Consider the following 15228-nt stretch of genomic DNA (forward strand, 5'->3'; position numbering starts at 1 on the left):
ATTAGAAGTGGAACCTTTCCTCTCGAAGCTCGCATCCTGGAAGGAAGGTATAACATGGACAAAAATGACTCAGAGAGTAGGAAGAGATTACTCTCCCCAAAACAGGTTCAAGTGAAGCTTTGTAAGATTTCTAAGAAGCAAGGAATTGCTCCTGGCTGAGGGGATGGGTAAGGCTGATGGGGAGCATTTGAGTCGGGCCTCGGAGGATGGATGAGATCTGGTGCTGGAGGTGATGAGGGGAAATGAGAATTCTAGGTGGAGGTGACCACAGACCACATTGCTTGAGGTGAAAAAAACTGTTGGGGGTGATGATGGGGAAATGCAGGGCTGCAGGAGGGGGATATTTACTATGACTCACAGAAATACAGGGTTCATGAAGGTTTGTAGTGAATAATAAAGGAGAGTAGGCCTTGTAGACCACAAGACGTATTTGAGGTTTATTCTCTAAAATGGGGAAGCTATAAGGAAGCTCCGTGGCTTCTTTGCTGGTTTCAATCCCTGATCATCCAAAGGGGTATGAATGAAGAACTCTGCACACCAGGAGGGGCAGAAGACTGGCAGAGTCACTTTTGCTGCTGCTATTTGCTCTCTCTTGATGCTGACATCACTTCCTTGCCCTCTGCCCTCAGGAGGCATGGCCCCTCTGTTAACTCCACCCTAGGAGGGACTCACATCTTTTCCCTTGATCCCCTGTAGCACAACTTTGTGATCCAGAGACCAGCAACCAAGATGTCACCTGGGAGCCAATTAGAAATGCAGTCTCAGTCCCCACCCCAAACCTACTGAATTAAAATCTCCACTTTAACCAGACTCCTGGGTGACTGCATGATTGGCTTTTAGCTTTCAAATGGCCAAATATAGTGGATTAGCAATGATCAAGGGATGACAGCACATGGGTACACTCTGTAGGTCATGCAAAAAGCACTTCCTGGGCATGGTCTCTGTGCTCTCTAGCTCAGCCTGCAAGGGTGTGGCCAGACTACCCCCTTCCCTGGGGCCAGGTTTTAAATTCAATTAATAAGAGGACACAAAAATGCTCCAAACAAGTACATCCTCTGGTCAGCTTTGTCTCTAAAACCTTGAACTTAGAGATGATATTTACTCATTGGCATCATTTAAGATATCAGAAAAACATGATTTTTAGGGATTCTTGGATTTATACATTGTATCCCCAAAGCCAGTGTGACACTGCCTATTGGTTGGCCACTATCTACAACCATGACTGAATGGGGCCTCATCTTGTTCTCAAACATTGACCAGATTACTATTTTGTTTTGGGGTGTGTGTGTGTGTGTGTGTGTGTGTGTGTGTGTGAGTTCAATAAGCAAACATTTTATTAGGACTTTCATCCTACATTATTCCAGTACTAGGAAACATCACTGTTTTTCTTGGTTTGGGTTTCCCATGTAATGCTATAAAATACAAGCTAAAAAACAAGGAAATTTTGAGAAGTGCTCTTTGTATGTTTTTCAGATCTCTCACACAAAGCTCTCCGTGGATGATGAGTGGAAGTAAGTGATTAGTATTTATTTTTATCACCATTATACTAAAAATTAGATTTCCATCGTAACAGTTTTAGAAATTAAATGGAGCTATCATTTTATTTGTCAATTTCTCAGGGTAGAAAAGATGGGTTTGCATAGCCAGGCCCACACAAAGGTAGTATAGACCAAAACCACAGTATACTCTGTGCAATCCCAAAAAGCTGGATTTATATGTCCTTCAAAATAAGGCAGTGTTAACTTATTATGTATTTTAGGCATGAGACACATCTGGTTTTCCTTATATGCTATTTCCTCTGCATTCTGGTACCTACTGTGGGGCCATTGGGTCTCTGTGGGCATCACATGAAATGAAATAAAAATGAAAAATTTCTCCTTTTTTTGCATTATGATAATCAATTATGAATGTATTCCTAATCAAAGTAGGAAATACATTTGTATACTGCTCTATACTTTCCACAGTATTTCCACATAGATTAACCATTTGAGATGTGCTTCCATTATACATACACAAAATAGATTAATATCATAAAACATAGTTTTATAGCTGTACAAGTCCTGTTTCAGACTGATGATAGATTTACTCCTCTACCTACATGGCCTAAGTTGAAAGTCTATTCATTACATAGAATATTAAATAGTTACTTTGGATTTGGGGCTACAAAAACTATAACTAAATTCTTGTACCATTTACTTTTTCCTCACTTCCTATTTCTTCAGAGGAATGAGAGTATTTTTTAATGAGTTTTTAGAAATCATTCTTGTCTCCCAAGTTCAGCTTCCAACACAGAGACTAATAGCCATGTAATTTTATTCAGGCTGCTTACCTGATACGGATTTCAGTGTCTTCATTTGATAAATAAAAGGTTTCAGTACATCTATGATCATTTGCAGTACTGATATTCTAAGATTCCATCTCCAAGAAACTGAACTCAAGCAGGAATATTTACTCTGTGGGCTCATTTCTGCACAGTCTCCAGCAGGGGGCACCCCTGGGATTTGGATGGGGCCCTTTTCTGAGGCACTTTGCTCTTCATAGTAGCTCTGTAGAAATGCTAGTAAAGAGAGAAACCCCAACCCACATACACAAGTGCCTTAAAAGGTCACAATCGTGTGACACAGAATGTTATTCTGCAGTATTTTCTGACTCGTTCTCTCATCAAATGCATACAGTCACAAGTGGAAACTTGAAGAGATTTTGTGACAGTGCCCCATAGGGGCTGAAATATAAAGCTAACTAATAGTTACAAAGGAATTGATTGGCAATGTTCATAATTTCCCCCTTCTTTCCTAATCTTGACTCTGGACCACTCTCTCGTCCTCTGGGCCCATAGTTCTCAATCTTGGTTGCATCTTAAAATCACATGGGTAGGGAACTTTAAAAATTACTGATGCCTAGATCCCTTCCTAGAATGGCAGTTTGCCAGAACTGCCATAACAAAATGCCACAGCCTGAGAGGCTTCAACAACAGAAATTCATTTTCTCATAGTTCTGGAGGCTAGAAGTCCAAGATTAACGCATCGGTGGTTTTTGTTTTATTCTGAGGCCTCTCTCCTTGAGACTTGGACACCTTCTCACTGTGTCTTCACATGGTCTTCTGTCTGTGTGAGTTTGTTTTATAATCTCCTCTTCTATAAGGATACCAGTCAAATTCAATTAGGGCCCACATCTATGACCTCATTTTACATTGATTACCCTTTAAAGTCCCTATCTCCAAATTCAGTCACATTTGGAGGCATTGAGGGTTAGGACTTCAAAATATGAATTTGGGGTTGGAGAGACACAATTCAGCCCATAACACCCAGCAATGGTGTTTTTCATTGATATGGGCATTGATCATTTAATCGATGTGGGGTACAGCTTGACAACTGCGATTTTTAAAAGCTCCCCCATGATTTTAACTTGCAGCCAAGGTCAAGACCCACTGCTTTAGGCTGCTTCAAGGTCACTTCTGCTATAGGAAGTTAAACCAGGTGACATATTATCTTAATGGTTTTCTCTCCCATTGTGTAAAACCAAGAGTCCAACTAAAAATTGAAACATTCAGTCATCAGCTGAATGTATGACCCATCTAATACTTAAACCTCTTCTTTCTCCTTATAATAAAAACAATTTATACATGTCATTCAAGAGTTTTCTGTAGCCCCATGGATATTCCCTCCCTAGGCTCCATCTGCAGGATATCCTTTTACTCGAGAATACTAGAAATTACTTGAAATTACCAATATTTTACTATTTTTGACTTTCAAAATTAGCAATTTCACATGATACAACCTAATAATTATTATTACTCCTCATGTAGGAACATATGTGCTTTGCAGTTTTAGAGCAATCCTGTGAGGTACGGAGCGATCGTTATTTTAAATTTGCAAATGAGGAAACAGGCTCAGAGACCCTCACTGACTTTTGAAAGGCTATGTGGTGATGAAATGGCAGATCGAGGACTGGAAGTGGGTCTTTCCAGGGCCCATCAAGATCCACTTAACTTGAAGGGACAAGGCTAAGGCCAAAACCACACAGAAAAGCTAAGGGCTGAGAAGAATTGGTTTTGCTGATAAACTTAGGCTCCTCCTCCCAGCTGACCCTCTCCCAAGCCTAAGGGGGGAACCTACAAAAACTTAGGAAAACTTTGCAGTCAAATCTTGAAAAACCCTACGTGTGATATCCCCAACTACTCCCTGTGAGCCCAGTCTGGTTGTTTTGCTAAATGTGCAAAGATTGAGGCCTTTCTCAATGACCTCCTTTGCCGGTTCCAGCCTGCAGCAAGAGAGGATGCACAAGATGCACCAGGGCCATGAGTCCATGCATGTGGAGATGATCTTGATCTTCCTCTGCATCCTAATCATCGCCCAGATAGTGCTGGTGCAGTGGAGACAGAGGCATGGCCGCTCCTACAACGTGAGTCGTCCCAGTGGCTGCTGCCCCTCTTGCTGCCACATCCCTCCTTTTTCGCCACTTTGAAGGAAATGATTTGGTTTAAGTCAGTTGCTCTCAACCGGGTGCATGGGTACAATTTTGCCCCCAGGAGACATTTGGCAATATCTGGAAACATCCTTTATCCTCACACCTCAGTGGGAAGAGAGGGGGGATGGGACTTGCTACTGGCATCTGCTGCTCAATATACACAGGATAACTCCTCAAGACAAAAATGTCAGTAGTGCCAACATTGAGAAGCCCTGGTTTAAGGAAACCAATTTTCCTTTTGTGCATGAGCAACTTCTGCCAATGGCCCAGGAAAGGAGAATTAGGCATAGCAGAAACAAAAGGTTGAGGCTGGCTGTCTCATCAGTGATAAGCGGTCTTGGCGCTGATGGTTTGCATATCCCTGGAAACCTATTAATGCACACACTGCACTGACCTCAGCCACGCAGAGCACCATCCCGTTTTCACAGACCAATCCCACGCTAGCACATCCACTAGAACTTTGCCATCTCACGGCCTCAGAATCATCCGCTGGGCTTTGTTGGACTTGAGGCCTTGCATTTGCAATGTTTAAAGCAGTAGTTCTCAAATCTTAGGGTGCATCAGACTCAACTGGAGGGCTTGTTCCATCAGACTCTCAGGTCCCACTCCCAGAGTTTCTGATTCAACAGGGCCCAATAATTCGCATGTCTAACAAGTTCCCAAGTGGTGCTGATGTTACTAGACCACATTTTGATAACCAACCGTTTAGACTTGAATTTGGCCTAAATGGAGAAAAGTCGCAAAGGGAGAAGGTCTTCAATTAACACTCAATAGGGTTCTGGGATTTAGACTGGTCATTGTGTAAGAAGACTTGCCTGTGACATATGCTAGCTTAGACCAATATGTCATTTTTTTTTTATCCATCATAAAAAAATTATTTTCTGTGTAGCACAGGGCCTAAGGGAATTCTTTTGAGTTCTGTATAATACTTAAGTTTAGGCAATTTTGAACATTTTACTTAGAAAGAGGAATCTATTTTTTGTCCTGTCAATTAAAATAAACACCCTCTATATTGTACTTGGGCAACTTTTTTTAAATGAAGGAGACTAGAATCAAACCTCATTAAGTATGCCCTCATATCAAAGAAAAGCTCCTTAACTGTATCTTAACCATAGTCTCCTTATCTGCAAAATAGAAATAGCTAACAGAATTTCTGGAGAAACTTACTAATATAAAAATACAGACAGGTTAAAAGTACAGGTTTTGGGAAAGGAAGCTGTATTAAGTTACATGAATTGCAGACAAAGCAGACTTTAGAACAAGAAAAATTATCAGGGGTAAAGAGGGCATTACATAATGATAAAAGGGTCAGTTATTCAAGAAGATATAACAATTCTTAATGTGTATGTGCATAGCAACAGCACATCAAAATGTATGAGGCAAAAACTGATAGAACTGCAAGGCGAAATTGACATTTACACCATTATATTTGAAGATTTCAATGCCCTCTTTCTGTAATGGATAGATCAAGCAAGCAGAAAATTGTAAGGATATAACTGACCTGAACAGCACCATTGATCAACTTACTTTAGTTGACTTTTATAAAGTAATTCCTCCAACAGCAGGAGAGTATACATTCTTCTCAAGCTTACATGGAACATTAACCAATATAGACCACAGTCTGGGCTATCAAACACACCAAAACAAATTTTAAAAAACAGAAATCATGCAAGTACAGTTGACCCTTGAAAAACCAGGTTTGAACTCCGTGAGTCCATTTATACAGATTTTTCTTTTCAGTAAATATACAGCCGGCCCTCTGTATCCTTGGCTTTCACATCTGTAAATTCACCAACTGCAGATTGAAAACAGTATTTTCCACCTTTGGTTGAGAATCCACTTATTTCGGAGGACCAACTGAAGTTGTGTGCAGATTGTTGACTGTGGGGCGGTGGGGAAGGATTTGTGCCACTAACCCACATGTTGTTCAAGGGTCAACTATATACTCTCAGACCAACAAAAATTAAACTAGAAATCAGTAACAGAAAGCTGGAAAAATTCCCAAATATTTGAAGATTAAATAACATAATACTAAATAACAGGAGTTAAAGAAGAGTACTTGAGAAGTTAAAAAATAAATTGAATTAAATGAAAATGAAAATATAACATATCAAAATTTATGGAATTCAGCAAAAGCAGTACTTAGAGGGAAGTTTATAGCATTGAATGCATACAATAGAAAAGAAATTTATAGTATTTAATGCATACAATAAAAAAGAAGAAAGATCTGAAATCAGTAATCTAAGCATCTACCTTAGGAAACTAGAGGAACAAGAATAAATTAAGCTACACAACAAAGGAAAAGAAATAAAAATTAGGGCAGAAATCAATGAAATTAAAAACAGAAAATCAATAAGAAACTTAATGAAACCAAAAGATGTTTCTTTGAAAAGATCAGTAAATTTAATAACCCTCTAGCCAGCTAACCAAGAAATATAAGATTGAGGACACAAATTACTAATATCAGAAAAGAAAAAGGGGTCATTGTTACTGATCCCATGAACATAAAAAGAACATAAAAGAATATTATGAACAATTCTGTGTCCACAGATTTGGATAACTTAGATGAAATAGGCTAATTCCTTGAAAGACACAAACTATACCAAAACACATGAGGAGAAATAGATAATCTAAATAGGCCTACATGTTTTTAAAAATTGAACCAATAATTTATAACCTTCCAAAAAAGAAAGCACCAAGCCCAGATGCTTTCACTGTGAAGTCTACATTTAAGGAAGAAATGATATCAATTCTCTATAATCTCTTCCAGAAAGTAAAAGCAGAGGAAACACATCAGAACTCATTCTTTGAGGACAGCATTACAGTAATACCAAAACCAGATGAAGACATTACAAGAAAGAGAAGCTCTAGACCAATATCTCTGATGAACATAAATGTAAAAATTCTCAACAGAATATTAGCAAATGGAATTAAACAGTGTACAAAAAGAATGATATACCATAACCAAATGGAATTTATTCCAGGTATGTAAGATTGATTCAACAACTAAGAACCAATTTAATCAATCATAGCAGGAGGCTAAAGAAGAAAAATCATATGATCGTATTAATAGATGTAGGAAAAGCATTTGACAAGGTCCAACACCCATTCATATAAAAATGCTCATCAAACAAAAAATAGAGAGGAACTTCCTCAACTTGATAAAGAATATCTACAAAACAAAAAAACAAAAAACCCTACAGATAACATTATACTTAGTGGTAAGAAACTGGATGCTTTCCCCTTAAAATAAGAAAGAAGGCAAGAATGTCCCTTCTCACCACTCCAGTTAAACACTATACTGGAAGTTCTAGCTAGTACAATAAGATTTTTAAAAGGAAATGAAAGGTATATAGATTGGGAAGCATAAAATAAAACCATCTTTGTTTGCAGATGACATGATTGTTTCTACGGAAAACTCAAAAACAAAATAAAAATAAAAAACTCCTGGAAATAAGAAGTGATTATAGCAAGGTATAGGAACAAGGTCAATATATAAAAATCAATTACTTTCATTCATATATACTAGCAATGAACAATTGAACTTTGAAATTAAAACACAATACCATTTACATAACACTCAAAAAAGGAAATACTTTGGTATAAATATAAAAACTATGTATAAGATCTATATGCAAAATGTAGAGCTCTCAAATAAATGGAAAGATAATTCGTGTTCATGGATTGGAAGGTTCAATATTGTCAAGAAGTTGATTCTTCCCAAACTGACCTATAAATTCAATAGAATCCCAATGAAAATCCCAGTAAACTATGTTGTGAATATCAACAAACTGATCCTACAGATTATATAGAAAGGAAAAGACCCAGAATAGACAACACAACACTGAAGAAGAACAATGTTGGAGCACCTACACTATCCAACTCCAATATTTATTGTAAAGCTACAGTAATCAATACAGTGTGGTATTGGTGAGAGAATACACAAATATGTCAATGGAACAGAATAGAGAGCCCAGAAATAGGCCCACATAAAAGTAGTTAACTGACCCATGACAAAAGAGCAAAGGCATTTCACTGGAGAAAGGGTCATCTTTTCAACAAATGGTGCTGGAACAATTGGACATCCATAAGCAAAATAAATAAACCTAGACAGAGAGCCTACTTATTTCACAAAAATTAACTCAAAATGGGTCATGGACCTACATGTAAAATACAAAACTTAAATCTTCTAGAAGGTAACATAGGAAAAAAAAATCTAGGTGAACTTGGATTTGGTAATGAGATTTTAGATACAACACCAAAAGCATGATCCTTGAAAGAACATACTGGTAAGTTGGATTTTATTGAAATTTAAAACTGCTCTGTCAAAAATACTGTTAAGAGAATGAAAAGACAAGCTACAGACTGGGAGAAAATAATTGTAAAACATCTACCTAATAAAGGACTGTTATCCAAAATATACTTAAAACTCAATCAAAAGCTCAGTTAAAGCAAAGATCTGAAAAGACAGTTCATCAAGGAAGATATGCACATGGCAAATAAGCATATGAAAAGAAGCTCATCATCATATGTCATTAGGGAATTGCAAATTAAAACAATAGTAAGAATACAAAACGGTAAAACCACTTTGGAAGGCAGTTTGGAGGTCTCCTATAAAGGTGAACATAGTCTTACCATATGATCCAGCAATAACACTACTAGGTATTTACCCAGTTGAATTGAAAACATACATCCACACAGAAACCTGCATGCAAATACTTATAGCACCTTTATTCAGAATCGCCCAAAACTGGAAGCAACCAAGATGTCCTTTAAAATATGAATAAATAAGCAAACCGTTACGCATCCATACAACAGAATATTAGTTAGCAATAAAAGATATGGGCCATCAAGCCATGAAAGACATAGAGGAAAAAGCCACATACTGTATGATTCCAATTATATGACATACTGAAAAATACAAAACCATAAAGACAGTAAAATGATCAGTGGTTGCCAGGGGTTCGGGGGGCGGGGCAAAGGGAAGGATAAACAAGTGAAATGAAAATTTTAGGGCAGTAAAATTGATCTGTATGATATTGTAATTTTGGATATAAGACATTATGCATTTATCAAAGCCCATTGAACGCTCCAGCACAAAAAGCGGACCTTAAGGTATGCCAATTTTATAAAAGCATTAAGGAGTTTGGGGAATCTCAGGGAGAAATGCAGGCGGTGATGAGAGCATCTAACTGTATTACAAATGTATGAAACAATCTCACTGAAGGGAATTGAGGGGAAGGTGCTGCCCAAGTACTTTTGGAAATGGGAGGGGTCGGTAAGATTAAGGCAATAGGAACTTCACATAGGCACTGTGTTCTAGTTGATCAAATTTCCCTTGGGAGAACAGGTTAAGTATTCTGCTACTGCTCTATATGTATACTGGGGTGCAACAATTACGTAAATCATGGCAGAGGGTGGGAGTGGGAGTTTACAGAGAAGCAAGGGAAGTTAGGAAAAAAGTAGGAAATGCACACAGTAATATGCGTGAACAGCTTTGTATACTAATTATTATTTATACAGTTATTTATACCCTGAAGATGTTACATATTAAGGATTCTTTTCACATTATTTTGTACATAATTTGGGCCACGTACTTCAGAGGAGAGGGACTAACCCAAAAAGCTCAGAACATTTTCAGATACAGCTTTTAACAAATATGTCTATCTTCTGAAGTGATCTTTTTTCAGTTTGTCTAAACAGGTTCTATTCTGTGGTCTGTAGAGCTGTGTATATCAGAGCAGCTTATTATACACACAGAAAGCAAAGGAAGCGGGTTATTTTTTAAAGTTTAAAAATACAGTATTAATTGCTCTTAGATGATGCCAAAAAGTGCAGAGAGAAAGTAGATAGAAAATGAAAAGTTCTTATTTTGTTTGGGATACAACTAAATCCCAGGATGTTTCCAAACACTCATATTTTTAGCATACTGTAGACTGCGCATCTGGATATTTGAATTTTTCTGTTTCCAGCTGATAGTGTTTGATATGGTATAGACATAGACAGAGCCTCAAAGTGAAATTATTTCCAAATGCTTGTAACAACATTTAATTAAAAATAAAATTTCATTCCACACATCCGCTCCACATTTTTTTATGTTCTCCTTTTCATATCTGCAGGAAACGGGTAAAGTACCAAAAAAGAACCCTACTTCCCTTCAAATGAATAGAAGGAAGGCCTGACGACTACCTACACACTGTTAACTTGCCTCATTTTACTGACAAATCATTTCCACGCTGTAAACCACTAGAACATATTACTGTACCTAGAAATATTACGTATATTCAAATCTTTTTAAAATGAGGCAAAGCATAAATACATACATACTAACATACCAGTGTAGAATCTCCTTTCAGAATTTAAATAGCAAAATCAACTGTCTAAATTTATCTGAACATAAAAATACGGATCAGGCAGGCCCGGTGCCTCAGGCGGTTACAGCTCCGTGCTCCTAACTCCGAAGGCTGCCGGTTCGATTCCCACATGGGCCAGTGGGCTCTCGACCACAAGGTTGTCAGTTCAATTCCTGGAGTCCCGCAAGGGATGGTGGGCAGCACCCCCTGCAACTAAAATTGAACATGGCACCTTGAGCTGTGCTGCCGCTGAGCTCCCGGATGGCTCAGTTGGTTGGAGTGTGTCCTCGCAACCACAGGTTGCCAGTTCGATTCCTCGACTCCCGCAAGGGATGGTGGGCTGTGCCCCCTGCAACTAAAAAATGGCAACTGGACCTGGAGCTGAGCTGCGCCCTCCACAACTAAGACTGAAAGGACAACAACTTGACTTGGAAAAAAGTCCTGGAAGTACACACTGTTCCCCAATAAAGTCCTGTTCCCCTTCCCCAGTAAAATCTTAAAAAAAAAAAAAAAAATACGGACCAAGTGAATTTCTAAGAGTCCTTCATATGCCAAGATTCCATAATTTTACTTGTTCAATTTATGACCACGCTTTCCTTCATGCCTGTGTACTGGTAACAACCATTTCCTGGAGTCACTTATGTACATGATACCTTTCTGCTTACCTCGAGCATCCCCCTGCTCTCCTTCCGCCCCTACCCAGACAAATACACACAGACACATGTACAAATGGTCGCAAATACAGTAGTTTGGGATTCGCAGTGCAAAGGAAATGAGCCTCATATGCATACATAACTTCCTTCCTTCTTTCTTTCCTTCCTTCCTTCTTTCCCTCCTTCCCTGCCTCCTTCCTTCCTTCCTTTTATCCTTCCTTCTTTCCCTCCTTCTTTTCTTTCTTATTTCATGACCCATTTATCATCCTGTACAAAAAGACAAATTAAAAGATACGTCAGTTTTGCAAGTCTTCTCAGATTCAGCATGCACATGGCTACAAGAAAAAACCATGGTGCTGTTGGGCAGCGTCTGATAAGTCAGGCTATTCCTCCTGCCACGAGGGGTGGGTGGGGAGAACGTGGGTGACGTGATCCAGGTGCATGGCTGCCCTTCACCCATCATGCAGATGTGTTTTATATGCACATGCCCAGATGGTGACCCCGCTGGCATTATTAATGGGTCCCAGGTGCCAGGTTTCCTCCATTGCATGCATACACCTCAATTTCACATATTTCATGTGTTTATTTATGAGGCACAACATTCCTACATTTCATATGTGGCAGTTACTATTAAAAATGTGAAGTTTTAACTGCTCTGGAAATTGATAAAGAATCTTTTAAATTGCTATGAAATGTGGCCCTCATTTCAAAAGGACGGCTCGTACAATTATTGAATTCATAAGGTGAATTTCTGACCTTTCCTCTTGCATGTTGAGAAAATATGGTGTTAGGTTTACACTTTAAAGATAGTTAAGAAATTAAATATCTGTATACATAATACACTATAATGATTTTTTTGCTTCCTTTTTATTTCTGATCTCTAAGGCCTATTTTTAAAAAGTAGTGTGTCTATACGTTTGAACATTGTTATTCACCGTTAATTAAATCCAGGCATCAAGTAAGAGAAATTTGGTGTATTCTAGAAATGGGTTGTATTTATAGATCCACAGGGAGAGAATAGTTTTATAAAAATATAGTCTAATCGTCGTTTCAAACTATCATGGATTGTAACTCCACCGAGTTGAGGAAATGGATTAGTCTTGTAAATTTAGGCTTATAATCTAAACCATAAAATATAGGAGCATGGTAGTTTCACCGAATTAAAATGAACTGACTCTTAACTTTTTACTAAAAAAAAAAAAAAAAAAAATACTTCAGCATTCTTATGGGGGAAATAAAAAGATGAATCAAATTCTTAAAACAGAAAGACAAAAAACACAAATGACAGGTGATCAGATTTTGAAAGGTGGAGTTCATGTCCACTTTCTTCTTTAATATCAGAAGTAATGAACTAAAAAAATTCAAAATCTATAATATATCATAGATAACAATTTGCATAATCAGCAAAAGGAAATCAATGACCAAAATACTGGTGAGACTTTTTTAAGGAGCTGCATACTTTTATCATCAATAGTAGAGGGTCAAAGTAATTAGTGCTGAATGCTAGAGGGAACGTATCTTGACTCTTGGTTACCTAGCATATGGTTTTTGGCCCTCATGAAAACTATTTTACTTCCTTAAGGAAAGACTGTTTTTCCTATTTGGATATATAAATTTATCTCAATTTCATCAATAAATTGGCAAACCCATTCATTAGCTTTGACCATACCCACAAAGTAGGATGGAAAATGAAAGCAATTATCTGACTAATTCAGGCAGAAGTAAACTCTTCCCTGAAAGTACTGCCTGGCATTTAAAAACAAAAAGTAGGTAATAGGATATGTTTCCTGAACTCTCTAGGTAGTTACCACAGTGTCACTTCATGTGTATTTTTGTTCGAATGCATATGCAGAATAACAACTGTAGCATTCTCTGAAAGACGATTTAGAGCAACTCTAAGATTTCAGATCCAAGTCATTTATGGGAATGAAGCAATAAAAAGAGAATGAAAAAAGACCAATAAATGACATCGGTCGTTTTTATGCTCAGATGATAAATATGTGACATGCATTCTCTAACAACTCTTTCCACGTCACTGGCAGACATTAACCAATCATGATACTCTTTACCACAGAACCAAGGACCCAGGTTTAGAATCCTCAATGGAGTGCTTCCAGGTGCCACTTCCAATTAAAGTCCACACCTAAGACAAAACCTCTTTGCCATTCCCCTCTTATATTGATGCTGAGCAAACAATAGGTGGTTAGTCTAAATGTGATAAAACATAAGAGACAAAGATATTGCTATCGTTTAAACCTAGCTGCTTGTCACAAGAGAGGTGACTAGCTGGTATTAGGCCTGATTTAAAGAGGAGGAGTGTCACTATGGGAACTGTGTGACACCATGGACCCACAGCCCATCAGCTTCCTGCCATGTGGGATTGAGGACAGCCAACTTAAAGAATCGTCTTAAGGCTACTTGGACTCAGGTCAGTGTTATAGGCCACAAAGGGGTTACACACAGAGGAACAGAAGAGTCCGATCCACATCTTAGGGCTGCCTGGAAAGGGCACCAGAAACTAAAGAAGAAAGACAAGAAGCAAAAGGTGGGTTGCAAATCTAGCAGTCAGGGGAGCGGTAACCCCCCAGTTAGGATTCGAGGGTTAACCCTGCAAAGTGCACTGGGACAGGGGACAGAGGAGATCCCAGAAATTGTTCTGACACCACTTCCTCCTTTGAGATCACTGTGCTTTTGCACATGTCACCGCGATAGTGACAACAGCACCTTAGCTCCACATAGTACAGTACTGTTTGCAGAACACTTTCCCATCTGTGATTTCTTTTGATCCCCCCTCAGGTAGCACAGGCAAGCAGGGCAGGCATTGTTATCCCCAATTTTGCAATTAAAAGGAGGCTCATTTGTCCAAAATCTCATAGCTGTTGAAGTCTAAAGTTGCTTTCATATGAACTATCCCAAGGAAAGGAGGGGACAGAAGCTGGGTACTTTGCATCATTTCCCATTGGAATTTTCAGAGACATGTGACAATCTGCTCCATAACTGTCCATGTACAGAGCAGCCCGCAGTTGGATGATGAACCAGTTGCATGTTACAGACAGGATGATGAAGGTGGTTTCCCCCAGAGCAGTTTCTGAATTATTTAATAACAGACATGCCATCTGGGGCTGTCAGTCATTAAGAGAGACTTTTTGTGCATTTCTCTGACAGCTGGTAACCCTGTTGCAGATGTGGGTTGTCCCTTTGTACTTCACGATAAAACTTTACTGGTGGCGATTTCTGTCTATGTGGGGACTGTTCTCCGTTATTACCAGTTACATCCTGTTCAGAGCTACCCGAAAGCCCCTCTCAGGGAGAACACCGAGGTACGTATGCCATTCATTCCTTCCCCACCACGCCCTTCACTATAAACACTAAAAAGTATATTTAATTTTCTTTTTTTTTTTTGGATCGGGGAGGAGGGTGTTATACTTCTTTTGCCTTCAGTAGCAAAACTATTTAGAGATTAGCCATGCTATTAGTTCACATTCATTATTGATTCAGATATACCTGTAAAATTTATTACTTTGGATATTAGCTCATGAAAGGCCAGAAGAAAGAGAAGTGAAACTGTTGTTTAAGTTTTCTAGAGCACTATTTGCATGTTTATTTTTAACGCAGCATTTTGTTTTATTCCACTAGAAGTTGTCACGCACATTTTATAATAGAGGAAGTTAGAAGTTTGTATTTCTGACAACTATGTATGAGGTTTATTTCTGATAAATCATAAGTAATGGACAACTTATTACTCTCATAACAAA

The 15228-nt window shown here is 38.4% G+C and overlaps 1 protein-coding gene across 5 annotated transcripts in view; it reads left to right on the forward strand.

Annotated features, from left to right (window-relative positions):
* RNF175 (ring finger protein 175) overlaps window positions 1-15228 on the forward strand; it is a 37433-nt gene that overhangs the window by 1022 nt on the left and 21183 nt on the right. For 4 of the 5 annotated variants that reach the window (XM_074338421.1, XM_074338420.1, XM_074338422.1 and 1 more), the window contains exons 2-4: window positions 1474-1511; window positions 4260-4401; window positions 14639-14793. In XM_074338421.1, coding sequence (XP_074194522.1) covers window positions 1474-1511; window positions 4260-4401; window positions 14639-14793 — 335 coding nt within the window. The remainder of the gene's footprint in view (window positions 1-1473; window positions 1512-4259; window positions 4402-14638; window positions 14794-15228) is intronic. The other variant, XM_074338423.1, reaches the window with a different exon arrangement.

This window comes from Rhinolophus sinicus, linkage group LG07 (assembly GCF_036562045.2).
Source record: "Rhinolophus sinicus isolate RSC01 linkage group LG07, ASM3656204v1, whole genome shotgun sequence".
Taxonomy (NCBI): Eukaryota; Metazoa; Chordata; class Mammalia; order Chiroptera; family Rhinolophidae; genus Rhinolophus; species Rhinolophus sinicus.